The sequence below is a fragment of the Callithrix jacchus genome, chromosome 15 (genome assembly GCF_049354715.1).
Source record: "Callithrix jacchus isolate 240 chromosome 15, calJac240_pri, whole genome shotgun sequence".
In the NCBI taxonomy this organism is placed as follows: Eukaryota; Metazoa; Chordata; class Mammalia; order Primates; family Cebidae; genus Callithrix; species Callithrix jacchus.
In genome coordinates, this window is record NC_133516.1 from 29299863 (window position 1) to 29322763 (window position 22901).

A 22901-nucleotide genomic window follows, 5' to 3' on the forward strand; every position below is an offset into this window, starting at 1 on the left:
CCCGGGGGATCAGCACCCAGGAAACTCAAACTCCATCCATCCAGCACAGCCTGAGCCCAGTCCCCACAGCCCTCCTCCTCTGTTTCCCATCTGTGCACAGGTAGAGACAGGGCAGTCTCCACCGACAGCCGTTCTTCATTTTTCAGGCAGAGTTTCCTGTGAATCTGTCTATTCTTCATCATCCCTGCCCCTCCCACCCTGGTCACAGCATCTTTTTGGGCTCCTTCAGCAGCCCAGTCCCTCTGAATCCACTCTCACCCCTCCAGTCTCCACCCCCAGAACATCTGGCAAAATGCCTTTCTGCACCCACTATTTCCTCACTGAAAGCCCTTCTTGGGATAAGGTCCAAACCCTCTCTGGGGCATGCCAGGCCAGCTTCTCCAGGCTCCTATCTCCCCCATGCTCTTCTGCGGGGGTTCCCACCAGCAGACAGGAGCATCTGCCATCCCTGCTTTTGAGGTTTCTGCTAGATCGACTCAGCTGGTCTGAAAGTTGAGCAGTTTCTGCATGCAAAAAGTGAGCATTTTGAGTGTCTGGCATGTATAATTCCACACACAAGAGCCCACATGTGTGCATGCATGCACACACACCTCAAAGCAGCTTGCTCTGGGGCATCAGGTACTGGAACCATTTTCTATGATAAACTCCTTTAGTAAAGGGCCTGGAAGCTTTCAGAAGTCTGAAGCCTGTCACTCCTCAAATGTCTCACCTAAAAGATGAGGAAGGTCACGGCCATCTCATGCAGACGCTGTGATAACTAAGTGGACCTAGACACACAAAATGCCTGCTGCATGCTCCCTGCTGCCAAAAGTTGAGAAATATCTTCTGTGAGGAGAAAGGAAGGGCAGAGGCATTTGCCTGGTGCCGGTTTATGAAAGGCCTGCGCTCACATCTCACTGTGACAACCAGCCAGCAGCAAGCACTGAGGCCACCACTGTCATCCTCCTTGCAGAGATCCTGTGGCTGGCAGGTCTGCCTCATGTCAATAGCAGGGTCCGGATGCCTGTGCCCTGCAGAGTCTCAGGATCGTGTTTTATGGGGGTTCAGCTTCTTCTTTTTTTTTCTTTTCAAAAGCTTTAGGAGTACAAGTGGGTTTTGGTTAATGGACAAATTGCACAGCGTTTAAGTATGGGCTTTTAGTGCACTTGCCACCCAAATAGTGTACATGACACCCAATAAGTGATATTTTATCCCTACCTCCCTCCTCTGAGTCTCCAGTGCCCATTATGCCACTCTGTTTGCCTCTATATACCTGTGGCTTAGCTCCCACTTATAAGTGAAAATATACAATATTTGGTTTTCCATTCCTGGGTTATTTCACTTAGGATAATGGCCTCCAGTTCCAACTGAGTTCCTGCAAAAGATATTATTTTGTTTTTTGTTATGGCTGAGGAGTATTCAATTATACACACGCAGGCACACACACGCGCACACACACACATGCACACACACGCACACACACATACACACACACGCACACACACACATATATGTATAGCATTTTCTTATCCGCTTATCAGTTGATGGGCAGTTAGGTTAACTCCATATCTTTGCAACTGTGAACTGTGCTGTGATAAACACATGCAGGTGTCTCTCTTAATATATTGACTTCTTTTCCTTTGGGTATATACCCAGTAGTTGGAATTGCTGGATAAAATGGTAGATTTATTCTCAGTTCTTTGAGAAATCTCCATACTGTTTTCCATAGAGATTGTACTAATCCCACCAACAGTGTGTAAGTGTTCTCTTTTCTCTGCATCTGTACCAATACCTTTTGGGGTTTTTTTATTTTTAAAGTCAAACTGGAGTAAGGTGGGTTGGAGTAAGATGGTATCTCGTTATTGTTTTAATTTACATTTCCCTGATGATGAGTGATGCTGAGCATTACTTCATATGTTTTTGGTTATTTGCACAGCTATTTTCTTTTTTAGGGGATGAATCATCAGTATACCCGTCGGGAGGTCTTCTGCCGGAACACCTGCCATGATCTCAAGCGTTTCTGGGAAAGGGAAATTGGCAAACAGACTTACTACCGAGAATCAGAGGAGCATCGTCTGGGAAGAAGCGCGTTGAGGAAGTATGTGGCTTGTTTGTCTACATTTTAATATTAATTCATTTTTAAAGTACATCTTATTATTTAGAACAGTTTTAGGTTCACAGAAAAATTAAGCAGAAGGTGCAAAGAGTTCCCTGCCTGCCCCCCACGCAATTGCCCCACTATCATCATCTGCACCAGTGGTGCCCTGTGACCACTGATGAACTTTCACTGACAAGTTATTATCACCTTGTCTATTTGTTTTGTAAGAGCAAAACTGATTTGTCCAGAAGAATGCCAAATGGGCATCTTAGAAGATGTAATTATTTTAATTTTCCATGCTTACAGTCCTTTAATTCTTATCTTTATGAACTGGAAAACTTTCTCCTCTCTGTCACCGTGTTACCTTCTAGCACATGAGAGTTACACTAAATGGGGTGGGGGTACAGGGGCAATTACGCATCTGTGAAAAGCAATCAAGCAAGGGAAACAGTGCCCAGTCCTCATCTCCCGTTTGGGTGAAGACACAAGATGCCCTGCGTGGTTCCTGGAGGGGAAGGCAGGGTTTCCCCTTGTGCAGCCCTGTTCCAGCCCAGTGAGTCTGCCGAGCAGTGGCGTGCAGTGACTCCCGTGGGCAAATGAGGGTCACCTTGCTGTGGAAGCAGTGCAGGCTCACTGCCCTCACACACACACTACAGAAAGCCATCATGGGCCCCAGGGAGAGACAGCCATTTTGGGCTCTGTCTTCTCAAAGGGAACAGCTCAGCCAGCTGTCTGCCGAGGCTGTGGCTTATGTGTGGTAAGGGAGTATGGGGCCGTGAGTGCTGTCCAGACAGTAGGGTCCATGACTCCATGGCTGTTGAACAGAGAGCATGCCTTAATTCACAGGTGATAAACTCACTGCAGCATTCCCAAAGCCCCTCCTGAGCCCTAGAGGGGAACCCAGCCTCCCACTTACAGAGACCTGCTCAGCCTTATCCCCAACCACCATCCTACGTGCTGAAGTGCAGTGTTAGGGTGTAGAAAGCTGACGTGGGTGGCCAGTCATTTCTGCAGTTCCTGCCATCATCTTCCCCCAGTCCTGTCCCATGTGTGGATTCCCAGGCAAAAGGCCTCAAGGGAAATGAAATCGACCCAAGAAAGATGCAAAAACCAAAGAACCCAAGAGAGGCACAAGCCACGGGGTGAACAAAACAGCCTCTGAAGCAAATTGTGCAGGTTGTTAAAAGATTACAAATGTATGCATGCAGTATCTATCTGTGCCTATCCCAAAACAATGCAAGGAGATAAGCTTTCTGGATGATGGGATGGCAGAAGACTAACTTATTTGTTCTCCTCCCCATCTTCTGATCTGAAGCTGGGTGGCCTGGCTCCAGAGGCTCTGCTCTAATTAACGCTCTATGTTGTCCCTTCACAAAATGGAAAAGAAGGTCCCAAATCATTGGGCTGCTAGAAGGCTTGACTATGGAAATGTACCGACGATACCCAGCCTGGTGCCAAGCCCAAGGTCAGGGCTCAGGAATGTTAGTTCCCCTCCCTCTTCTGCACTCCCATTTAATAACCCAGGATCTAATACAGCAGCAGCAATATTCCAGAGGAAGGCACCCCGTGGAGGAGGACAGGTGAAAACAAAATCACAAGAGTGGGCGAGGGTGGGAACAAGCTCAGAGTAGCAGTGCACAGTAGAGACTTTACAGCCGGTTGCCTGGGCTCACCCTTCTGGGTACCTGGGGTGAGCCACCAAATCTCCCTGGGTCTCAGTGTCTTCTTCATTATTTCCATCATAGAGAAACAGACAGTAATAGAAGTAAGAGGGATGTTGGAGACTCACTGCCCTTTGAGTGCGGGCAGAGGGAACGCAGCCTTGATCCTTCTCTTTCATTGGCAGATGGAGCACCCGGGCTACTGCTGCACACAGGGTGTGCACAACCTCCCCCATTTTGGAAGTGGTCAGGGAGCCCACACAGAGGCTGCCATCTCCCACCCGCCCACTGCAGGGTCTGAGCGTTTCTTTCTGCAGTCTTCTGGGGGTCCCAGCTTCAGAGCTGGTTCACTTGGCCCTGGGACAGCAGCTGCTTGTTGAACTGCTGTGCAGATGTGTTGGCATGCTGAAGTTGGCAGCCCGCACTCTGAGGTCCAGCCCCCCAGGTAACTAGCATGGCACCCCCCAACCCCATCTATCAGGGAAAAGAGAGTTGGGCAAAGGTGGGAGAATGGAGAAGGGCATTCTAGGCAGAAGAAATGCTATGTGAAAGCACCCTGAGGCAAGGGAACAGCTTGCCCCATTTGTGGAATGGAGAAACCACCGTTTTTATATATTGCTGTGTATTCTCCGAAGTCCTGGTCGCAGTGCGGAACATATAATAGCTGCTCCAGGAAAGCATGCTTGACTGGATCCAAGAAAATGATGGAACTGGCTCTTGGATGGGTCTTGCTGCCTGCTTACTTTGAGCCAGGACTCGCTCCCATTCCTGGCTTCCCTGCCAGTCTGATCTCCTTTGACCCCCACCCTCATCAATTCTCCTCCCTCAGTGGGCCCCTCTTCCCATGCTAGTCCTCAGACCACCTTGTCCTTCAGCTTCTGGCTAGGTTCTGTCAACAGGAGATGGAGGACTGGAGGCTGTCTGCGTATTTCTTCCCCACACCCTTCCTGCCCTGGGTCCTGTTTTCAGGCAGTGACTTCATCTCTCCCGGACTATACAGCTCCTGCTGCAGGGTCCCTCTTCCATGGCTCCAGACTCCAAATGCAAGTGAAAAGGAACTGGTAGAAAGAAGCTGTTGACATTTGGCAACACCTAATGAAAGTAAATTGAATCTAATGATCATTAATATCTGCTAACATCAGAAAAAAAAAAAAAAAGAGCTACAACCAGACAGATTTTATGGCCAACCATCGTATCACCTCTGATATAGTTTTGTCAAAAAAAAAGAAACTGGGTTCAATCAAACTTCTAGTGCCAACCACCAATTAATAGCATATACAGGAAACAGAGGAATGGGTGAGAGTCACGCAGGAATATAGTCAGCAAAATTCAAACTGTGCCTCCTCTCCAGAACAAACAAATCTGGTTTCAAAAGAAAAAAACTGCAAAGGAAGGGAAAGATGAGGGAGAATTTCATAGGAATGAATGCACTTTCTTAGGGTCCCGAGTCAACCAACCTAACCATTCACATTAAAAGACAATCGGAACTGTGAACCAATGGAATATTTATTTGATGATATCAAGTACCTCTGGTTAGTTTTTTAAGTGTGATAACAGCAAGGTAGTTTCTTTTTAAAGGAGTTATTATCTTTAAGGACAAAATAGCTAAATACAGTTATTTTGTTTAACATGCAGAAGAGAAATGAGGGAAACCAGATCAGCCTTAAGTTGGGGAAGCTGGGGAGAGGCTACAGGGGAGTTCTTTATTATAGTCTTTCCACTATAAAGGTTTTTTTAAAAAAATGTTATCTTGGCCGGGCACAGTGCCTCATGCCTATAATCCCAGCACTTTGGAAGGCTGAGGCGGGCAAACCATGAGGTCAGGAGTTCAAGACCAGCCTGGCCAATATGGTGAAACCTCATTTCCACTAAAAATATAAAAAATTAGCCAGGCTCTGTGGCACACACCTGTTGTCCCAGTTTCTCAGGAGGCTGAGGCAGGAGAATCGCTTGCACCGGGGAGGCAGAGTGTGCAGTGAGCTGAGATAGTGTCACTGCACTCCAGCCTGGGCGACAGAGTGAGACTCTTAAAGAAAAAAGAAGTTATCTTGAAATAAAAAAGAGTGCAATTTCCCTTTCCCTTCCTCCTCACCACCTCTTCACAATCCAAGTAGCTCCATTAATTTTTTCGGTATGTATTTTGAGGCAATTTTATTAGGTGCATGCGTGTTTAGATATTACCTTTAGAAATGTAATATCTTCCTGGCGAGGTGAACCTTTTTATCATTAGGCAGTGATTTTATCCCTGATGACTTTTTGTTTGAAGGTCTTTTTATCAACAGACTTCAAAACTGTATTAACAGACTTTATATTAAGTCTGTTAATATAGCCAAACCACCCTTGTTTAGCATCTGCCTTACATATCTTTTTTCCATCTTCTTATTTTCAACTTATCTCTGTCCTTATAATTTAGATGTGTCTTTTTTAAACAGCACATAGTTGTCTGGGCACAGTAGTAACTCATGCCTGTAATCCCAGCACTCTGGGAAGCCAAGGCAGGTGGAACTCTTGAGCTTGAGACCAGGCTGAGCAATGTGGCAAAGCTCTGTCCCTATAAAAAATACAAAAATTGTCTAGGCATGGTGGTATGAGCCTGTAGTCCCAGCTACTGGGGGCAAAGTGGGGAGGGGGCTGAACAGGAGGATCATTTGAGCCTCAGGAGGTCGAGGCTGCAGTGAGCCGTGATCGTACCGCTGCAGTGAGCCGTGTTCGTACCACTGCACTCCAGCCTGGGCACCAGAGACGCTGCCTTCTCAAAAAAAAAAAAAAAAAAAAAAAAAAAGTACATAGTTGGATTGGATGTTTTTCTAACCTGACAGATTTTAATAATTCATTGGTAAGTTTAGTCATTTTGCATTTATTGTAACTGACTTGTTTCTACCATCTTAGTTACTTAGAGTGCTTTATGATTTCCCTTTTTCTGCATTCCTTTTTGTCTTTTTCTTACTCTTTGAATTGATATATTCATGTCTCCTTAATATATAAGAACCATTTTACTAGTTTCTTCTCTCATCTTTATCATTGTCTTCTTTTCATTTTCTTTGGGTTTATTCTTTTGCAGAGATATTTTCAATTTTGATCAAGTCTAGTTTATGAGAAAAATTTCTTTTATAGATTTTGCTTTTATTGTATCTAAGAAATCTTTGCCTATCCCAAAGTCACAAAGATTGTCTTCTGCGTTATTTCTAGAAGTCTTAGGAATTTAAGTTTTGCATTTAGGTTAATAATTCATTTTGACTTAATTTTTAATATAATGTGAGGTACACTCTGCAGTTCACTTCTTTTCCATATCCAGTGGTTCCAGCACCATTTGTTGAAAAGACTATTCTCTCTCCACTACACATATATGTGTAGGAATGTTTTTGGACCTTTTCTGTCCATTGATCTATTTGTCCATTGGCACCAATGCCACACTGTTTTGATTACTTAGCTTTGTAATAATTCTTGAAGTCAGGTGGTGTAAGTCTTCCAACTTTTTCTTCTTTTTCCATATTGTTTTAGTTATCCTAGGTTCTCTGAATTTTCATATGAATTTTGGAATCAACTTGTCAATTTCTGTTATGTAAAACAGCCTGCTGGTTTGATTGGGATGGAATAGAATCTATAGGTCAATTTAGGGAGAAATGACATGCTAACAACATTTAGAGTATCTGATGTATGAACACAATATGCATCTCCTTTTATTCAGGCCAGTTTTAATATCTCTCAACAATGGTTTGCCGTTTTCAGCACATGGGTGATATATATTTTTGTCAGATTTACCTCTATTTTGTATTTTTGGTGTTATTATATGATTTTTTAAAAGTTCAATTTATGGTTCTTTTTTTGATTTATGGGTTACTTAGAATTTGTTATTTAGTTTCCAAATATTTAGGGGATTTTCCAGATATCTTTCTGTTATTAGTCTAATTTAATTCTTGCAGACAGAGAACACATTGAACTCTTTTAAATTTATTGAGACTTGTTTTATAGCCCAGAATATTTTTTCTATGTTGGTAAATATTCCATTTATGTTTGAAAAGAATGTGTGTCCTGCTGTTGTTGGGAAGAGTTCCATGAATATTGATTATATCTAGTTGGTTAATAGTGTTCTTCAAGTGTTTTATATCCTCATCAGTTTCTTATATACTTGTTTTATTGATTATTTAAAGATGAGCATTGAAACCTCTGCTATAATTACAGATGTGTCTATTTCTCCTTGCAGTTCTATCACATTTTGCATCATGTATTTTGAAGCTCTGTTATTAGGTATATAAATGTTTCAGATCATTATATCATCTTGATGAATTGACCCCCTTATTAAAAAATGACCCTCTTTTTCTTTGGTAATACTTTTTGCTATAAAATCTACTTTGTCTGATATTAATATAACCACACCAGCCTTCTTCGATTAGGTTTAGCATGGAATATTTCTTTGTCCTTGTACTTTTAACCCATTTTGTCATTATATTTAAAGTGGATTTCTTATAAGCAGCATATATTCAGATATTGTCTTTTAAAAATACAATCTGAGAGTCCTTGCATTTTTATTGCATTGCTTATACCATTAACATTAATTGGTATGATTTGTTTTAAATCTACCATCTTGTTATGTGTCCTCTATATCTCTCATCTGTTGTTTATTCCCGTTTTCTCTTCTTCCGCCCTGTTTTGGATCAAGTGAGTATTTTTGTGAGTCCATGTTATCTCTTCTGTTGGCTTTTTAAGTATTGCTCTTTGTGTTTAGTGGTTGCTTTGGGATGTATAGTATACACCCTTAACTTACCACAGCCTACCTTCAGGTGCCATTTTGTCACTTTTTGTGTAGTCTAAGAACCTTACAATGATATATTCTCATTTCTCTCCTCTTGACCTTTATGCTATTGTAGAAAGTACAACTTTACTTCTACACATGCTATAAACCCCACAGTACATCATTAATGGTTTCACTTTCAACAGTGGGATTTTTTTTCTTTCTTTTTTTGAGACAGAGTCTCCCTCTGTCACCCAGGCTGGAGTGCAGTGGCACCATCTTGGCTCACTGCAACCTCCACCTCCTGGGTTCAAACAATTCTCCTGCCTCAGCCTCCCGAGTAGCTGGGACTGCAGGCACGCATCACCATGCCCAGCTAATTTTTGTTATTTTTAGTAGAGATGAGGTTTCACCATGTTGACCAGGATGGTCTCGACCTCTTGACCTCATGATCTGCCCACCTCAGCCTCCTGAAGTGCTGGGATTATAAGTGTGCGACACCGCACCCAGCCTAAGATTAAGTACTTTCAACAAAAAACGAGAGCCTGTTTACTCTTATAAAGATGAATAAATTATAAATATATATATGTATTTAAACGTGCATGTCCTCTGCATGCCTTTTAAAACCTGAACACATACACGCAATTTCAGGGGTTGGGAGAAGAGGAAGAAAGCTCTCCTGAACCAACAGCCATGGTGATGAATGCTCCATCTCTGTGTGTTTGGTTTCTATTTTCAGGCTCAGAGAAGAATGGAAGCAGAAGCTGGAAACAAAGCTGAGGCTGCGGAACAATCCAGAGGATGCAGAGAAGCGGACAAACGTTGGCTAAGAGCTTCCTGCTTCATTAACACAAGAAGACGCAAAACGCTGAGGTCACTTTGCTAGAAGTCACTGCAAATCCCTGAGTCCCTCTGCTACACCAGTCAGATCTCACACCATTGCTTCCCCGCCTGGGAGAGGATTTGCTTGTAAAATCCTTTCCCAGAGCTTATGGCAGCTACTGGCCAAGTCAGTCCTCTGTGCATGGGCGCCGGGTTATTATCCCAAATGTCTCTGAAGATAGCTTATTTAACAGCAAAGTTCTATGTAGCATTCCTTATTTCTACACAATTATCTTCTAATTTTGAAATCCAAATATTTTAAACTCTAAACACACCAAGGGGAATCCTCAATCTTCAAGGTCAAACTTTAAACACTGCACGGTAGTATTGCCCCACCGTTTCACCTAGGAAACACAGTTTTAGGGAATTCTTGTCTTCTTTTTAAGAGAAGAGAAATGCACCTATCCACAGGAATTTAAAAAACTGTAAATAGTCAAAGTACAGTTTAAAAATAAATTGATCTAGTTTTTTTCTTCATATAAATGTAATTGGCTTCTTCCAAAATACGTTTCCTAAAGCTAATATCAGGATAATTTTAATAAGATTGGTCGTCCTGTCATCGCCATGCACATGCCTTCCTTTTATTGCTTTATTTTAGATCTCTACATGTTTGCACTGGTTGGCTCTCTGCTAACCCAGTCAGAGCACATCTGGCCACTCCACAGTGTTCACCACACAGATTCTGGATGTTGAAATGGCACAGTCACTCACTTGCCATCTCTCAAGTTCAGAAGCACCAGGGTTGGATGCTTCTGAGAGTGCAAACTGGAACTGGGCCCGAGGCAATTATTTTAACAGAGGAAAAGGAGACGAGATGCAGTAATGTAAAGTCCTGGGTACCTGCTGGCTGTAAGCAGCACCGGCCAGGCCTTGTATACTACACACAGAGGCAATGCGTATGGCAGACACACCTGACAGCAATAACAAGTCAAGCAAATACACTGGGAATGACCTTATTATCCCAATTGGTAATTATCTAAGAAGAATGTGTGTTCGGAATCCAGACAAGCTAACCTGGGAGTGGCCAACCTGGAGTTTCATGCGGTAACTGTGAAGGACATCTGAACCCCCAGCCATCCTTTGGAACACAGTTGTACAGGGGTTCAAAGCCTTCTGTTTCAAGTTAGATGGTGGTTGCTAAATGGAGGGTGCTAACTGAAAATGCTATATAAACCGCGTGCTTTTTACAGAGAGTAGTGGTTCTTTTATCCAGCCTGCTGCCACTGGACCATCCCTGAATGTAAGTTCCCCCAATAAACCCTACAGCTCATTCACTGTTTCTGAGTGTCTTCTTTGTCTTCTCAGATGTGGTGCCATTCCACTGGAGTCAATAGGAGTCTGGCTTGACATAACATTATCAGGAGATGCGGAGAGCCAGGCTGGCCAGTTCTGCCAGTGGTGAGTGTGGTGTTCCCGTCTTCTAAATGCCCTAATACAGCAGTACATGCTTCCTTCCACATCCCCAGGGAACCCATTAGGCTTCCTCAGGGCAATAGCAATCTCCAGGAGGAAAGCAGGGCTGGAGGAGTATTTCCCCAGATTCCATACTCAATATGATTCAAGGAACAGGACTCAGAGCCCTCTCTCCCTCTATGGTCTCTTATTCAATCTTGGATTTGATTCAACTAATAAATTACAAATTGGAGCTGGGGAAATTTGAGAATGTTTAGATGGAGAAGGAATTTTTGTTGGGTGTAGGAGGAACATAGAAATTAAATAGAGGTCGAAGAAAAGTCATGGCTTGCGGGGCTGAGAGGCTCTCAGAAGCAAAGGCCTGCCATGGCAAACTGCAAATGTTATCGCTGGGATGGAAACGCAGTAGAGTGAGGTGGGAAATATGGGTGAAGATTCCTTGTGCATTTACTCATTCACCACAAGCCAGGCACTGTGCTAGACAACTGGAATCCAGCAGAAAAAAACCAGAGGTGCTGGCTCTGGAAGCTACAGTCTAGGGAAGAAGCTGCGGGGAGACACAGCAGGCCATGGTGCCCACGCCCTGTGGGGACACACTCTGGCCTAGAGAAGATCATATACACATGATCCAGGAGAAGTGAGGATGCAGGGCTGGCAGGTCCTGGGTACCTTGAGGAAATACATTCAGCAAAGTTAGACTGGGAGTGTGGAGAAGGCGCAGCACACAGGGCCTTACTGGCTGATGGATTTGATCTTTGCCTAAGGGCACAGGGAGCTCCTGAAGGGTATTAGCAAGGAGATTGCTGGAGCATTGCCCTGCTACAGGAGGTGAGAGGACAGAGGTGGGAGGCCAGCCGCCAGCTCCTGCAAATGGCTCTGAAGAGCCCTTGGTGCCCTGGAGGGAGAGATCAGGAAGGTAAGGGGTAGACAAGGAGGACCATCTTGGAGGGAAGCGCACAGCTCCCTGAGTGACGGGGTGTGAAGGGAGGAGGGTGTCAGGAGGTTAGAAGTGGCAGAGGTCCTTGGAGGTTGTGAAAAGGGAGGAAATATGAAGGAAAAATATGATGAGGGAATAGAGGCGATGGGGACACGTCAGAAGCATGATGAATGAGAGGGCCCTGAAGACGTGCAAATAGGGATGCACCAAGGAGCATGGAGGAAAATTCCATTCCCAGGTCACTGCCCGGAACTCTAGAACACTACCTCCTCGGGGCACTGCCTCGATAGTACAGAAATGGGTATCTCAGGGCCTAACTGATCTTCTAGATGGAGGATAGAGACCTGGCAGAAATCTTGGCTGCTCCCAGGCCACTATCCAGGGCAAGTATAAGAATCCATCAGAGTCAGCCTCAGAGAGAGTGACAAACCCATGACTGAGGAGGTAGTGAGCAGAAGAGGTTTTGGATTTGGAAAGCCGGTTTTCTTGGGAAATATGTTATTATAGGTGTGCTGACAGGTGAAACCGTTTATGGCTGTTCTTGCTCTGAGTATTAAAAAAGGGTATCCTGCTTTTTGAAATACCCAAGCATCGCTGACTTCTCAGAGCTCTGTATCTGCCCCAATGCCTGAATCTATCCTGAACAGATTTTTATTGATTGGTATGTTTTGGTTACAAATGTTTTAGGTGCTTTTCTGTAAAGCACACAAATACAAATAGAATGAAAGTACTCGATTAGGACTGATACACAAAGTGAAATTTTCATATTCACTGATATGGATGAAACTCACCATTTTTAAAGTCCCAGTGGTTCTGTTCTAGGAAAGCATGTTTCTGTGGAACCTGGTAGATGCATAACATAGGATTGGTTTGTTCACAGTCTCAAAATAGCCTTGGAGGATAACTCAGGCCTTGACACCTTGCTCTCAGGCTGCTCTGCACCGCTGGCTCGGTGACCTCTCAGAGATCTGAATACTAGTTGCTGGTCCTTGGAAACCTTGACTCCCCACAGATGAGCAGACACTACTTCCTTTTCTCTAATCTATGGAACAGTCACCAGAATAAAGCCCCTAGTGGGTATGAAAGCCAGCTTTGGGAGAACCTGAGAGATGCAATGGGAGCAGCTGTGAAAGGAAGTTTGCAAGTACACAGTCACAGTTCCTGTGAGGCCAGGAAGACCCGGGACCCCCTCGGGGGTCTCAGAGGCTGAGTATGAGGGCAGAAGTCTCGACTGCCTTGGCAGCGGAAAAGCTGTGGGGACAGGAACGACACTCATATGTTACGAGACACAAAATTATCTGTTGGGTGCATGAATGGAGGGTTTGCTTGTAGCACAAGCACATAGTCTTATAAGAAGCTCTTAAATAACTCCATTCAAAGCAGGGCTGAGCAGACTGAATAGAACAGCTCAAGGCTTATTTCCTCCCTCATTTAGCAGAGGGCTGGCTTAGCTTTCTGAATTGGTCAACACACAACAGAGGGCGACTAGCTGTTAAGCTTCAGAGGCTTCTCTCTCCTCAAGGCCACTTCCTGAGCAGGAAGCTTCCAGTGTTTCACAATTGTCCAAATGTTTCCATTTGGCCTATAGGGAGAAGGGCTTTTCAGACATGGTGCTTCTGGAGCCTTTCCACCCTGCACCCAGCACATCTGTGCCAGCCCAAGCCCACCTCCGGGCTGAGCTCTGCTGCGTCTCTGCCTGCAGTTTCCCCGCAACAAACATAGTTCTGCTTTCTATGGAGCGGTGGCTTTAGTGGTGGGTGTCCCGTGACCCCGTTCTCAACAGCAGCTTCATTCAGGCCGCCCCAGACCCAGAAGGCTGTCTTGGAGGACAGCTCCCAAGTCTCCACTGAACTTGAGGCAAGAAGAGGGAAAGACACAAAAAAGGCAGAGAACAAAACTGAGGAAAGGTAACGCCCTCAGAGGGAGAGAGAATACAGCTTTCTGGAAAGACTCTTGTACGGGGTTTAGAAAAATTCATTCTCATTCATGGCTGTTTCTGCCAGGGGCCAGTCAGATAAAAAACAAAAAAGCAAAAAAAAAAAAAAAAGAAAAAGAAAAAGAAAAACAAAACAGGAGGAGGAATGGGGAAGAGGAGGGGGGAGGAGGGGGAAGAGGGTGGAAGAGGAAGGGGAGGAGGAGGGGGAAGAGGAGGGGGAGGGGGAGGGTGGAAGAGGAGGGGGAGGAGGAGGGGAGAAGAGGAAAGGGAGCAGGAGGGGGGAAGAGGAGGGGGAGGGGGAGGAGGAGGGGGAAGAGGAGGAGGAGGGGGAAGAGGAGGGAGAAGAGGAGAAAAGGGGAAAGAGGAGAAAAGGGGGAAGAGGTGGGGGAGGAGGAGGGGGAGGAGGAGGGGAAGAGGTGGGGGAGGAGGAGGGGGAGGAGGAGGGGAAGAGGAGGGGGAGGAGGAGGGGGAAGAGGAGGAGGAGGGGGAAGAGGGGGAGGGGGAAGAGGAGGAGGAGGAAGAGGAAGAGGGAAATGGAGGAGGAGAAAGGGGAAGAGGGGAAGAGGAAGGGGAAGAGGAGGAAGAAGAAGAGGAAGAGAGAAGGAAGGGAGGAGGAGGGGAAGAGGCCGGGTGGCAGAGTCGCTGTGGCGTGGATCTGGTTACCAAGGTACTGAGACACCAAACAGGGAACCGCCGGCAACCCAGGGCTCCTCAGCACCAAGTTGCTGCTCAAATCCCTAGCACCGCAGGGACAAAGGAGAGCCGCCTGGTGGGAAATGGAGCCACACGGAGAGATACACTCAGCAAGCTCTGGGCCTGCGGAGGGAGGCGGTGCGGGCGGCGCTGAAACCCAGCGGATGTGCCGCCTGAGACGGAGGTGAGAAGTGCCCCAGCTGGGCCTCCCTCCGGAGCCTCCCGGTGGCCGCAAGCTGGTCGGCGGCAGGTGCTGCGCAGTCAGCGGGACCCCACGATGCCAAGGAGAATGATGGGCATAAGGACTCCTCTCCATTTGCTGTGAAATGTCAGGACAGACCTTTCTTTCCGAGTTTCCCTTCTGAGATGGAGAGCGGTCTTGAGAGGTTTGTCGAGATCTGAATTTCTGTGAAACAAGCACGAACTCTATCAAGAGACGTTGTGGTGCAACCGCACCTAGTCATGGGCCTGGTCATGGGCCTGTAATCCCAGCACTTTGGGAAGCCGAGGCGGGCGGATCACCTGAAATCGGAAGTTCAAAACCAGCCTGGCCAACATGGTGAAACCTCATCTCTATTCAAAACATAAAAATTAGTCGGGCGTGGAGAATTGCTTGAACCTGGGAGGCAGAGGTTGCAGTGAGCCGAGATGACGCCACTGCACTCCAGGCTGGGCGACAGAGCAAGACTCCATCTCCAAAAAGAAAAAGAATGAGGTCCTCATACTAACATTGACCAGGGAGGAGCTAAAAAGTCTCTCCCACCACAGAGGTGGCTCTAAATCCAGGCAGAGTCTGGGAATGACAGATCAGAGGTGTGATATGTCAACTGACATTCTGTTTCGTGATGAGAGGTGCTGCATTCCACACTGCGCCCTGCACCCCGCACCGGGATGTGGCCTGACTATTCTGGATGCGTGGCTCCTGGGACAGTGGTTGCGCTGCAGGTCCTTCCAGTGGAGATTTCTGGGGAAAAGATATTTAGGGTATGAGGTGAACCATGGGAAAGGCGATCATCTGACTTGTTTTCAAAATACACTTATCAAGCACTAGCAAGTCTGAGATTGCACCCTGCTTACAAGTTCACACGCTAGCCTGCCATCATTTCATGGATACAGTAGGAGGCATGAGACTCCTGGATTAGGGACAGGATGGATTGGCACTGACAGCAATAGCAGTGGTCAAGGTATCAGCACCTTCACCCTCTCCTCAAACCTCAGTTCCCACAGAAAACATGAGGAGGACCAGTCAAGAGCCCTGAGCTCAGGAAACTCAAATTTTGATTAGTGAATAGTAAGTGCCTGACCTTTGCCCTGGTGGAAAACACTATCCCTACCTTCGAATTCTGTAAGCAAACCTGCCCTCCCCTGTATTGAGATTCTATACTTGTCAAGGCTGCTTATCATACAAACATCGTTGGACAGGTAGCCTGGAGCACAGGCAGCCAGTGCTTCTGCTTAGAAGATGGGCAGAAATTCTAGAGACCCAGGAAAAATGCCTCCCCACAATATCCACCCCTTTCTTTTCTTTTTTTTTTTTTTTTTGAGACAGAGCTTGCTCTGTCACCCAGGCTGGAGTGCAGAGGCATGAATGATCTCAGCTCACTGTGACCTCCACCTCCCTGGTTCAAGAAATTCTCCTGTCTCAGCCTCCCAAGTAGTAGCTGGGATTATAGATGCACACCACCATGCCCGCTAATTTTTTTGTATTTTTAGTAGAGACAGGGTTTCATCATGTTGGCCAGACTAGTCTCGAACTCCTGACCTCAGGCAGTCTGCCCACCTTAGCCTCCCAAAGGGCTGAGATGAGCCACCACTCCTGGTCTCCACCCCTTATTTCTATACTGTCTTGGTTTCTGGTAAATTTCCCCAGAGGAGACTATCTGACTGACGGAAGCTGGGACCAAATTCATTTAGTGTGTCTCATACAACATTTAACTGAGTGAACAATGAAAAGGACTTCAAACAGCAGGAGGAAGCCAACCTGCAGTGCTGACCACAGCCATGCCTCCGAGCGTCCTCGATCCAAGTAGCTGAGCAAATCACGTAAACTCTCAGACCCTGCTTTAGAAAGCCATGCAGCCTAAGTTTCTGTATTGACTCTTCCTCTTGGCTAAAGGCCTTATGTAATCCAGGAATGGCAGCATGTACTAGTGATTGCACAGACTCCATGCTGACCTGCATGGAGGAAGTCTAGGGAGATTCCGTTATCTGTAATAACCCTGAACCAGTGAGCTGAGGCTGCCCTGAATGTCTTCCACAGCCAAGGGGGTGATCACTTCAGCAAAAACCAGGGACACATTCCATACCATTAATTAGGTGACTTTCATTATAAGGGAAAATGTCCTGAGAGTATACATGCATAGTGAGTTCGGGTAACTAAATTACTCGTTTGGAGCAATTTCAGTTGTCTGAGGGCCACATGATCCACTGGCAGTATTTCCTTAAGCACTCAGAGGTCCCTCATGACCAACCCTAAGGTACAAGTCACCTAGGGGCCTGATACGATGGAGAGCTGGATGCCTGCATAAAAGCCACAAAGCCATGCAAGATGAAGTCCTTCCCTTCTCTGAATTCCCCAGCATATTTGGATGGGTGTGTGTGGCCTTTGGTCCATCTCGGGGAAAAGGAGCCCTCCACCCAACCCCTAACAAACTTTCTCCTTAAAGGAGCTGAGGTTAAGGTAGAGGGGAACAGAGGGATGGATTTTCTAAGCATGACATGAAAGGGTGAAACTCTAAAGAAAAATATTGAGACATCTAACATTATGATGATTTTTGAGTATCCCAACTTGTGAATACCAAAAATGAAATGGATTTCAATTTAAAAGCAAGTAGAAAGTCACACCAAAAATTTGAAATATTTTAATATATCCCTTTTTATATCATATAATAAACTTAACAGACTAGGCTTGTACCAATCAATAAAACAATAATCAATGATGCAATATGTAAAGAAGCAATAACTATAAATCTGCAAATTCACAACGGAGATATGAGTAATAAAATAGTGAATTATAAAAGGCACAATAAGAGAATTTGAATTTTCAAAAACAAAACTGACAAAGATTTTTAGAGCTCATTGAACCCGTCTGTTATTAGACAGTTGTTCAATGACTATTCACTTCCTCACTCTCTATCTCCATGGGAGGCTGGGCTTGGCCCCATGAACTGTTTTAGCAAACAGAACATGAGCAAGAATAACTGGTTAGTTCTGAGCAGAGGCCTCAAGGGACATTGTGAGATTTTATTTGCCCTTCTGGAAACTTCTGACCTCTGTGCCGGAAGCACACGCTGCAGGTAGCTGCCCCTCTCCCCTTGGCCGCAGGGAGTGGCGCTGCAGAGCAGATCTGAACCAGTCTGCAGCGTAAAGCGAGCGGCCCCAGCAGGCCAGGACCCCACAGCCTGAGGCAGAGCTGCCCAACCAACCCTTGAACACTGAAGTGGGGAAAAAAAGTTTATTGTGTATGCCATTGAGATTTGGGGGTCCGGGACTATTATGCAACGAAAGGCTGACTAAGACACAAATTGGTACCCAGAAGTGACTATTCCATAACACAAGCCTAAGATAGGTCGCAGCAGTTTATGTATCAAACAGTGCTAGAAAACATAATAGGCTGGTAAAATGGTGATAAAACTGTTACAGAAAGCTAGAGAAAAATGGCTGGAATCACTGCTATGAAAAGACAAGATTCTGTTCAGTTGTTGTCTGTGATCATCTGGAAGGCTAAGCGTGTCCTGTGTGTTCACGGCTCTGTGTCTGGCATCAGACTTTGCTCAACGCAGATATTCAAACACCAAGGGAATGACTCAAATATTTTGAGCTGAGATGAGCATAGGAAAGAGGCTGAAGGTCTATTAGAGAAAAATAACTCAATTTCCCTGTTCACCTTAGTGGTGGTGTACGGACTTTTAAATATCCATCTCCAGCTGGGCATGATGGCTCATGCCTGTAATCCTAGCACTTTAGGAGGCTGAGGCAGGTGGATCGCCTAAGGTCAGGAGTTCGAGACCAGCCTGGCCAACATGGTGAAACCCTGTCTCTACTAAAAATACAAAAATTAGCTGGGCATGGTGGCGGGTGCCTGTAATCCCCACTACTCAGGAGGCTGAAGTGGGAAAATCGCTTGAACCAGGAGGTGAAAGTTGCAGTGAGCCAAGATTATGCCATTGCACTCCATCCTGGGTGACAGAGCAAGACTCTGTCTCAAAAAAAAAAAAAATCCATCTCCTGAATGGCAAATGCCAGCCACTTGATCATGGCTGATGCTGAAACGTCTGACAGGAATCCCTGCAGGGCTCCACAGGGCATGGTCAGGACTGCCTGGGATACAGGAACATGACGCAGCTTAACCAGAATGTAGGGCTTGCCTTGAGGGGGTGGTGATGGGAGCTCTCTGCCAACCCTGGAGACTGGAAGTCTCTGGCACTGACCCCTCACACAGGCTTCGCCGTGCTCGATTGCCAACTTATTTCATGTGGTTCCTCATTTAATGTACCATTGGAGGAAGAATGCCATATTGCTGCTCGTAGAACTTTTTGAAAATCGAGGTCCTTGGGGCTACAATGAGTTAATTTTCAAACTTATGTTAGGCTGGTGTTTTCACCTAGACATAGCTTCTCAGCTGCAAAACCCAGGAAAAAAACAGCCCCCTTGGTTTCCCAGGAGTTTCAGCAGAAAAGGAAAATGAGAGGGAGGCCACAAACATCCCAGGTCCATAACAAAGGCTTACAGGGACATCTTAAGAGCTATAATATCTATAAAGTCAGCTCTGTGCTCCCAGCATTGCTCTGTCCTGGAATGGGCCTGATTCAAATCCCGTTTTGTTTCCCCTGACATTTGCAGAGAGAGTGGACGATTGTGCTTGCTGGTCCCTACCCTTCTGTGCCTCGGTTACCATGTATTTAGGGCATCGACTGTGCTTCTGGGAGATGACGCCAGAGGTGGAGTTTTTGCTCTGTCACCCAGGCTGGAGTGCAGTGGCGTGATTTCGGCCCACTGCAACCTCTGCCTCCCAGGTTCAAGCGATTCTCCTGCCTCAGCCTCCCATGTAGCTGGGATTACAGGCCTGCACCACCACGCCTGAGTAATTTTTGTATTTTTAGTAGAGACAGGATCTCACTATGTTGGCCAGGTTGGTCTTGAACTCCTGACCTCAGGTGACCCACCTGCTTTGGCCTCCCAAAGTGCTGGGATTACAGGTGTGAACCACCACACCCGGCCTTAAACAGAGGAATTTTTAATCACTTGAAGCTGAATAAAAATCTGTGTCACTTGCCCAGTAATTGATCCAAGTGTAAAGAAAGGACTGCTACACAGAGGGGACTTAAAGGGGATGGGGAAAGTTGTTGTTTCCGTTTTATATAAATGAGGATATTCTGTTCATTAGAATGAAAACTAATTCATACATTAATTTTCTAGTTTCATGATAAAATGGTCAGTGTTCCCAAGTGGCCAGGATTATAATTCCTGGAGAAAGGCGGTTTGATCTTAGCTCCATGGCTGCAAGTTAATAAATTTGGTCCCTCCTAAGCTAATTCATGTTTCCTGTGGGGATAATAGCCCCTAGGGTTAGGATATTGTGAAGATTAAATTAAATGAGACAGTTTCCATAAAGTGCTAAATTCAATTCCTGGCACTTAGGAAACTCTTAATAAAGCCTTGTTATTGTTGCTATTGCTATTGTCTCATAATTACCATCATCATCACAATAACAGAATTAAAATACTGTGCATCCCTCAGGTAAATCTGGGACATTTTACATTGTACGAGAATTAGCTGAAATTGTGGGACACAGTCGCTCACGCCTGTAATCCCAGCACTTAAGGAGGCCAAGGCAGGAGGATCACTTGAATCCGGGAGGCGGAGGTTACGGTGAGCCGAGAGCATGCCGTTGCACTCCAGCCTGGGTGACAGAGCAAGACTCTATCTCAAAAATAAAACAAGAACTGGCTGAAATTTGTCTGTAAAATCATGTGGAACAAATATTTAAGATTTAGTTTCTCAAAAACGCCCTTGATTTCTTCAATAAGAAAGGGGCTCTTTTATTTATTTATTTATTATTTATTTATTTTGACACTGGGTCTCGCTCTGTCGCCCAGGCTGGAGTGCAGCAGTACAATCACAGCTCACTGCAGTCTCAGCCTCCCATTCTTAAGCAATCCTCCCCGCTCAGCCTCCCAAATAGCTGGGACTACAAGCAAGTGCCATCACGCCTGGCTAATTTTCTGTATTTTTTTGTAGAGACGGGGTTTTGCTTTGTTGCCCAGGAAGTTGTGATCTCTTGGGCTTAAGCGATCCTCCTGCCTCTGCCTCAAAGTGCTGGGATTACTGGAGTGAGCCGCCACACCCAGCCCAGGCTGCTGTCTTTTTTTCTTTTATCACTTTCATTCTCAAAGGAGGTGAGCAGACTACCGTATTTTTAAAATGTCTTCTGTCTGTGGTTTGCTAGCCTTTCTAATTGAACGGTGAACTTATCACCACATTTAATTCATGAATTTGCCACTGAATCTAACTCTTCAGCACTAGCTTATTCTCTGACATACTTACCACCAATTTATGTCAATATTTTGGCTATTCCATAAACTAAGAATCAATTTCAACAATTGAAAAAAGCAATTTAGGATGGTTTCACATACTGAGATTGAAAGACTCATCATTAACTCAAACCCAGCAGCAATTATTTTACTTTTTTTTCTTAAAGCGGTCTCACTCTGTTGCCCAGGCTGGAGTGCAGTGGTGCGATCTTGGCTCACTGCAATCTCCGCCTCCTGGGTTCAAGTGATTCTCCTGCCTCAGCCTCCCAAGTAGCTGGAATTACAGGCATGTGCCACCACCGCTGGCTAATTTTTCTATTTTTAGTAGAGAAGGGGTTTCATTATGTTGGCCAGGCTGGTCTCGAACTCCTGACCTCAGGTGATCCACCTGCCTCAGCCTCCCAAAGTGCTGGGATTACAGTCATGAGCCACCACACCCAGACTTACCTTTATTTTAAATCACAGCACAGAGAGCTATCTTGGGACCGTCCTGAGCCTGGGTATCCCATTCACATTAGGACATTTTCCAATACCACCAAAGGTTATTACCATTCGCCAGTCATTATGATTCACTAATTGAGTTGTCTGTGCTATAATCTTCGAAACCGTGCCCCTGGAGACAATCCCTTCAGTTGTGCCCTAAGAGATAACCCTGAAGCCCTGGATAGACACTTCCAATGCCATATCCTCCATGCAGGAGGATGTACAAACAGTACGTGCAGGTTCTGGCCTTTCTATTTGCCATTGAGGAGAGCAACAGAAACTCTCTTCTGCTACCCAACATGCCTTGCGTGTCTACACAGAGTACTCCACAGAGATAAAAATCCGTGATGAGTGCCCTGGTGTGGTTGTCAGGATGGGATTAGTTCACCCCCAAGTTTACTTGGGAGAAGCAGAACAAGGCCATGGCTATCATTACAGGAGTCACCCCAGCATTTTCTTCCCAGATGGGAACGCCATGGAACTCTCCAATTCCCACAGGTGAAGAAGGTGGAGTGTCGAGGGACAGAGATTTTATGTTAGCTCAGGCTCATCGAGAAGTAGATACCAAGACACAGCAAGAAATACACTGGGTGGGGAGCAGGAAAAGGTGGGGAAGACCACAGTGCAGGTGGTCTTTTATCTACGGTCCCTGATCTGCCAGCCCTGCCATCATCCATTGTTCAGGAATCAATATACATTCTCAACTCAAGCCACTTTTCTTACCACATAAATTGGGTGACCCAGATGTACTGCTTAATGCAACTCCCAGTGGAAAGATAATCCCGCTCCACTGTCTTTCAAGGCCACCCAGCAGGAATGCATGCATCATCACCCACTTCAGCATGATCACACATTTCATAATGACCGACCTGTAAATCTCCCTTGGGCCTTTTCCCTCTTTTCCTCTTCCTTCAGCTCCCCCGATCCCAAAGCAGTCATCAGTGCAGGCTGGGTGTGGGTGACCTGTTCCTGCAGTTAGTCATGCCTCTGACTGTGTTCAGCCTCAGCCTCACATACACTGTCCCCATCTTCTGATGGCTGCTGCTAGAACTCCCTGACTTTGTGACTTAGCAAGTACACAGTACCCAGCTCATAATGGACAGTTCCATACATATGGTGACTTGGTGCCCCATGGTCAAGTGTTTTATTTCAACCAGGGCCCTATAACATGCCAAGAATTGTTTCCCAAAAGTTATATAATTCACTGCTATGGACAATGCAGAGGGCCTTGCCTTAGAGTCCCACGTGCCTGTGTTGTGCTTCTCCAGCTGGGGCACGCCATAGAGCCACAAGGCATCTTTTTCCCCCACCATTTAACACTGTGGTGTTTACTAAACCATATGGCCCAAATTGCAAAACCATGATCTGGACCTGCCATAAAGCCTTTATCTGCTCTGGGTCTTACTCAAGGCTTTCAGCCTTCCCCATCACAAGTATATGGATTCGAGTGGTATTCCTAGGTATGGAGTGTGTTGCCACCAGAAACCAAAGAAGATACGAGATGCTGTGCTTCCTCCCCTGTGGCAGCGGATGCATGATGCCCCCCAAAGCCCT

General features: G+C 45.7%; 2 protein-coding genes across 4 annotated transcripts; one reads left to right on the top strand and one right to left on the bottom strand.

The window, feature by feature from the left end:
* Nucleotides 1-1931: 1931 nt before the first annotated feature.
* On the top strand, nucleotides 1932-10627 carry FAM240A (family with sequence similarity 240 member A). Its single transcript, XM_035275156.2, has 2 exons — nucleotides 1932-2077; nucleotides 9210-10627. Exons 1-2 carry the CDS (start codon nucleotides 1935-1937, stop codon nucleotides 9298-9300), a joined length of 234 nt encoding a protein of 77 aa, XP_035131047.1. The 5' UTR covers nucleotides 1932-1934; the 3' UTR covers nucleotides 9301-10627.
* LOC128929719 (uncharacterized) lies at nucleotides 9103-22367 on the bottom strand. Of its 3 annotated transcripts, none has more exons than XR_013526911.1 (4): nucleotides 22217-22367; nucleotides 15164-15295; nucleotides 14672-14737; nucleotides 9103-13548 (listed from the first exon to the last, which is right to left on the bottom strand). XR_013526911.1 is itself a non-coding variant. In XM_078350134.1 (4 exons), the coding sequence occupies exons 1-4, from the start codon at nucleotides 22284-22286 to the stop codon at nucleotides 13195-13197; spliced, it is 405 nt and encodes a 134-aa protein (XP_078206260.1). In that variant the 5' UTR covers nucleotides 22287-22367; the 3' UTR covers nucleotides 9103-13194. The 3 variants fall into 3 exon arrangements, 1 of the variants encoding a protein (XP_078206260.1); XM_078350134.1 differs by lacking the exon at nucleotides 15164-15295 and having other exon boundaries at nucleotides 9103-13284; nucleotides 13370-13548; XR_008476715.2 differs by lacking the exon at nucleotides 9103-13548 and having other exon boundaries at nucleotides 14131-14737.
* Between the last annotated feature and the right edge of the window lie 534 nt (nucleotides 22368-22901).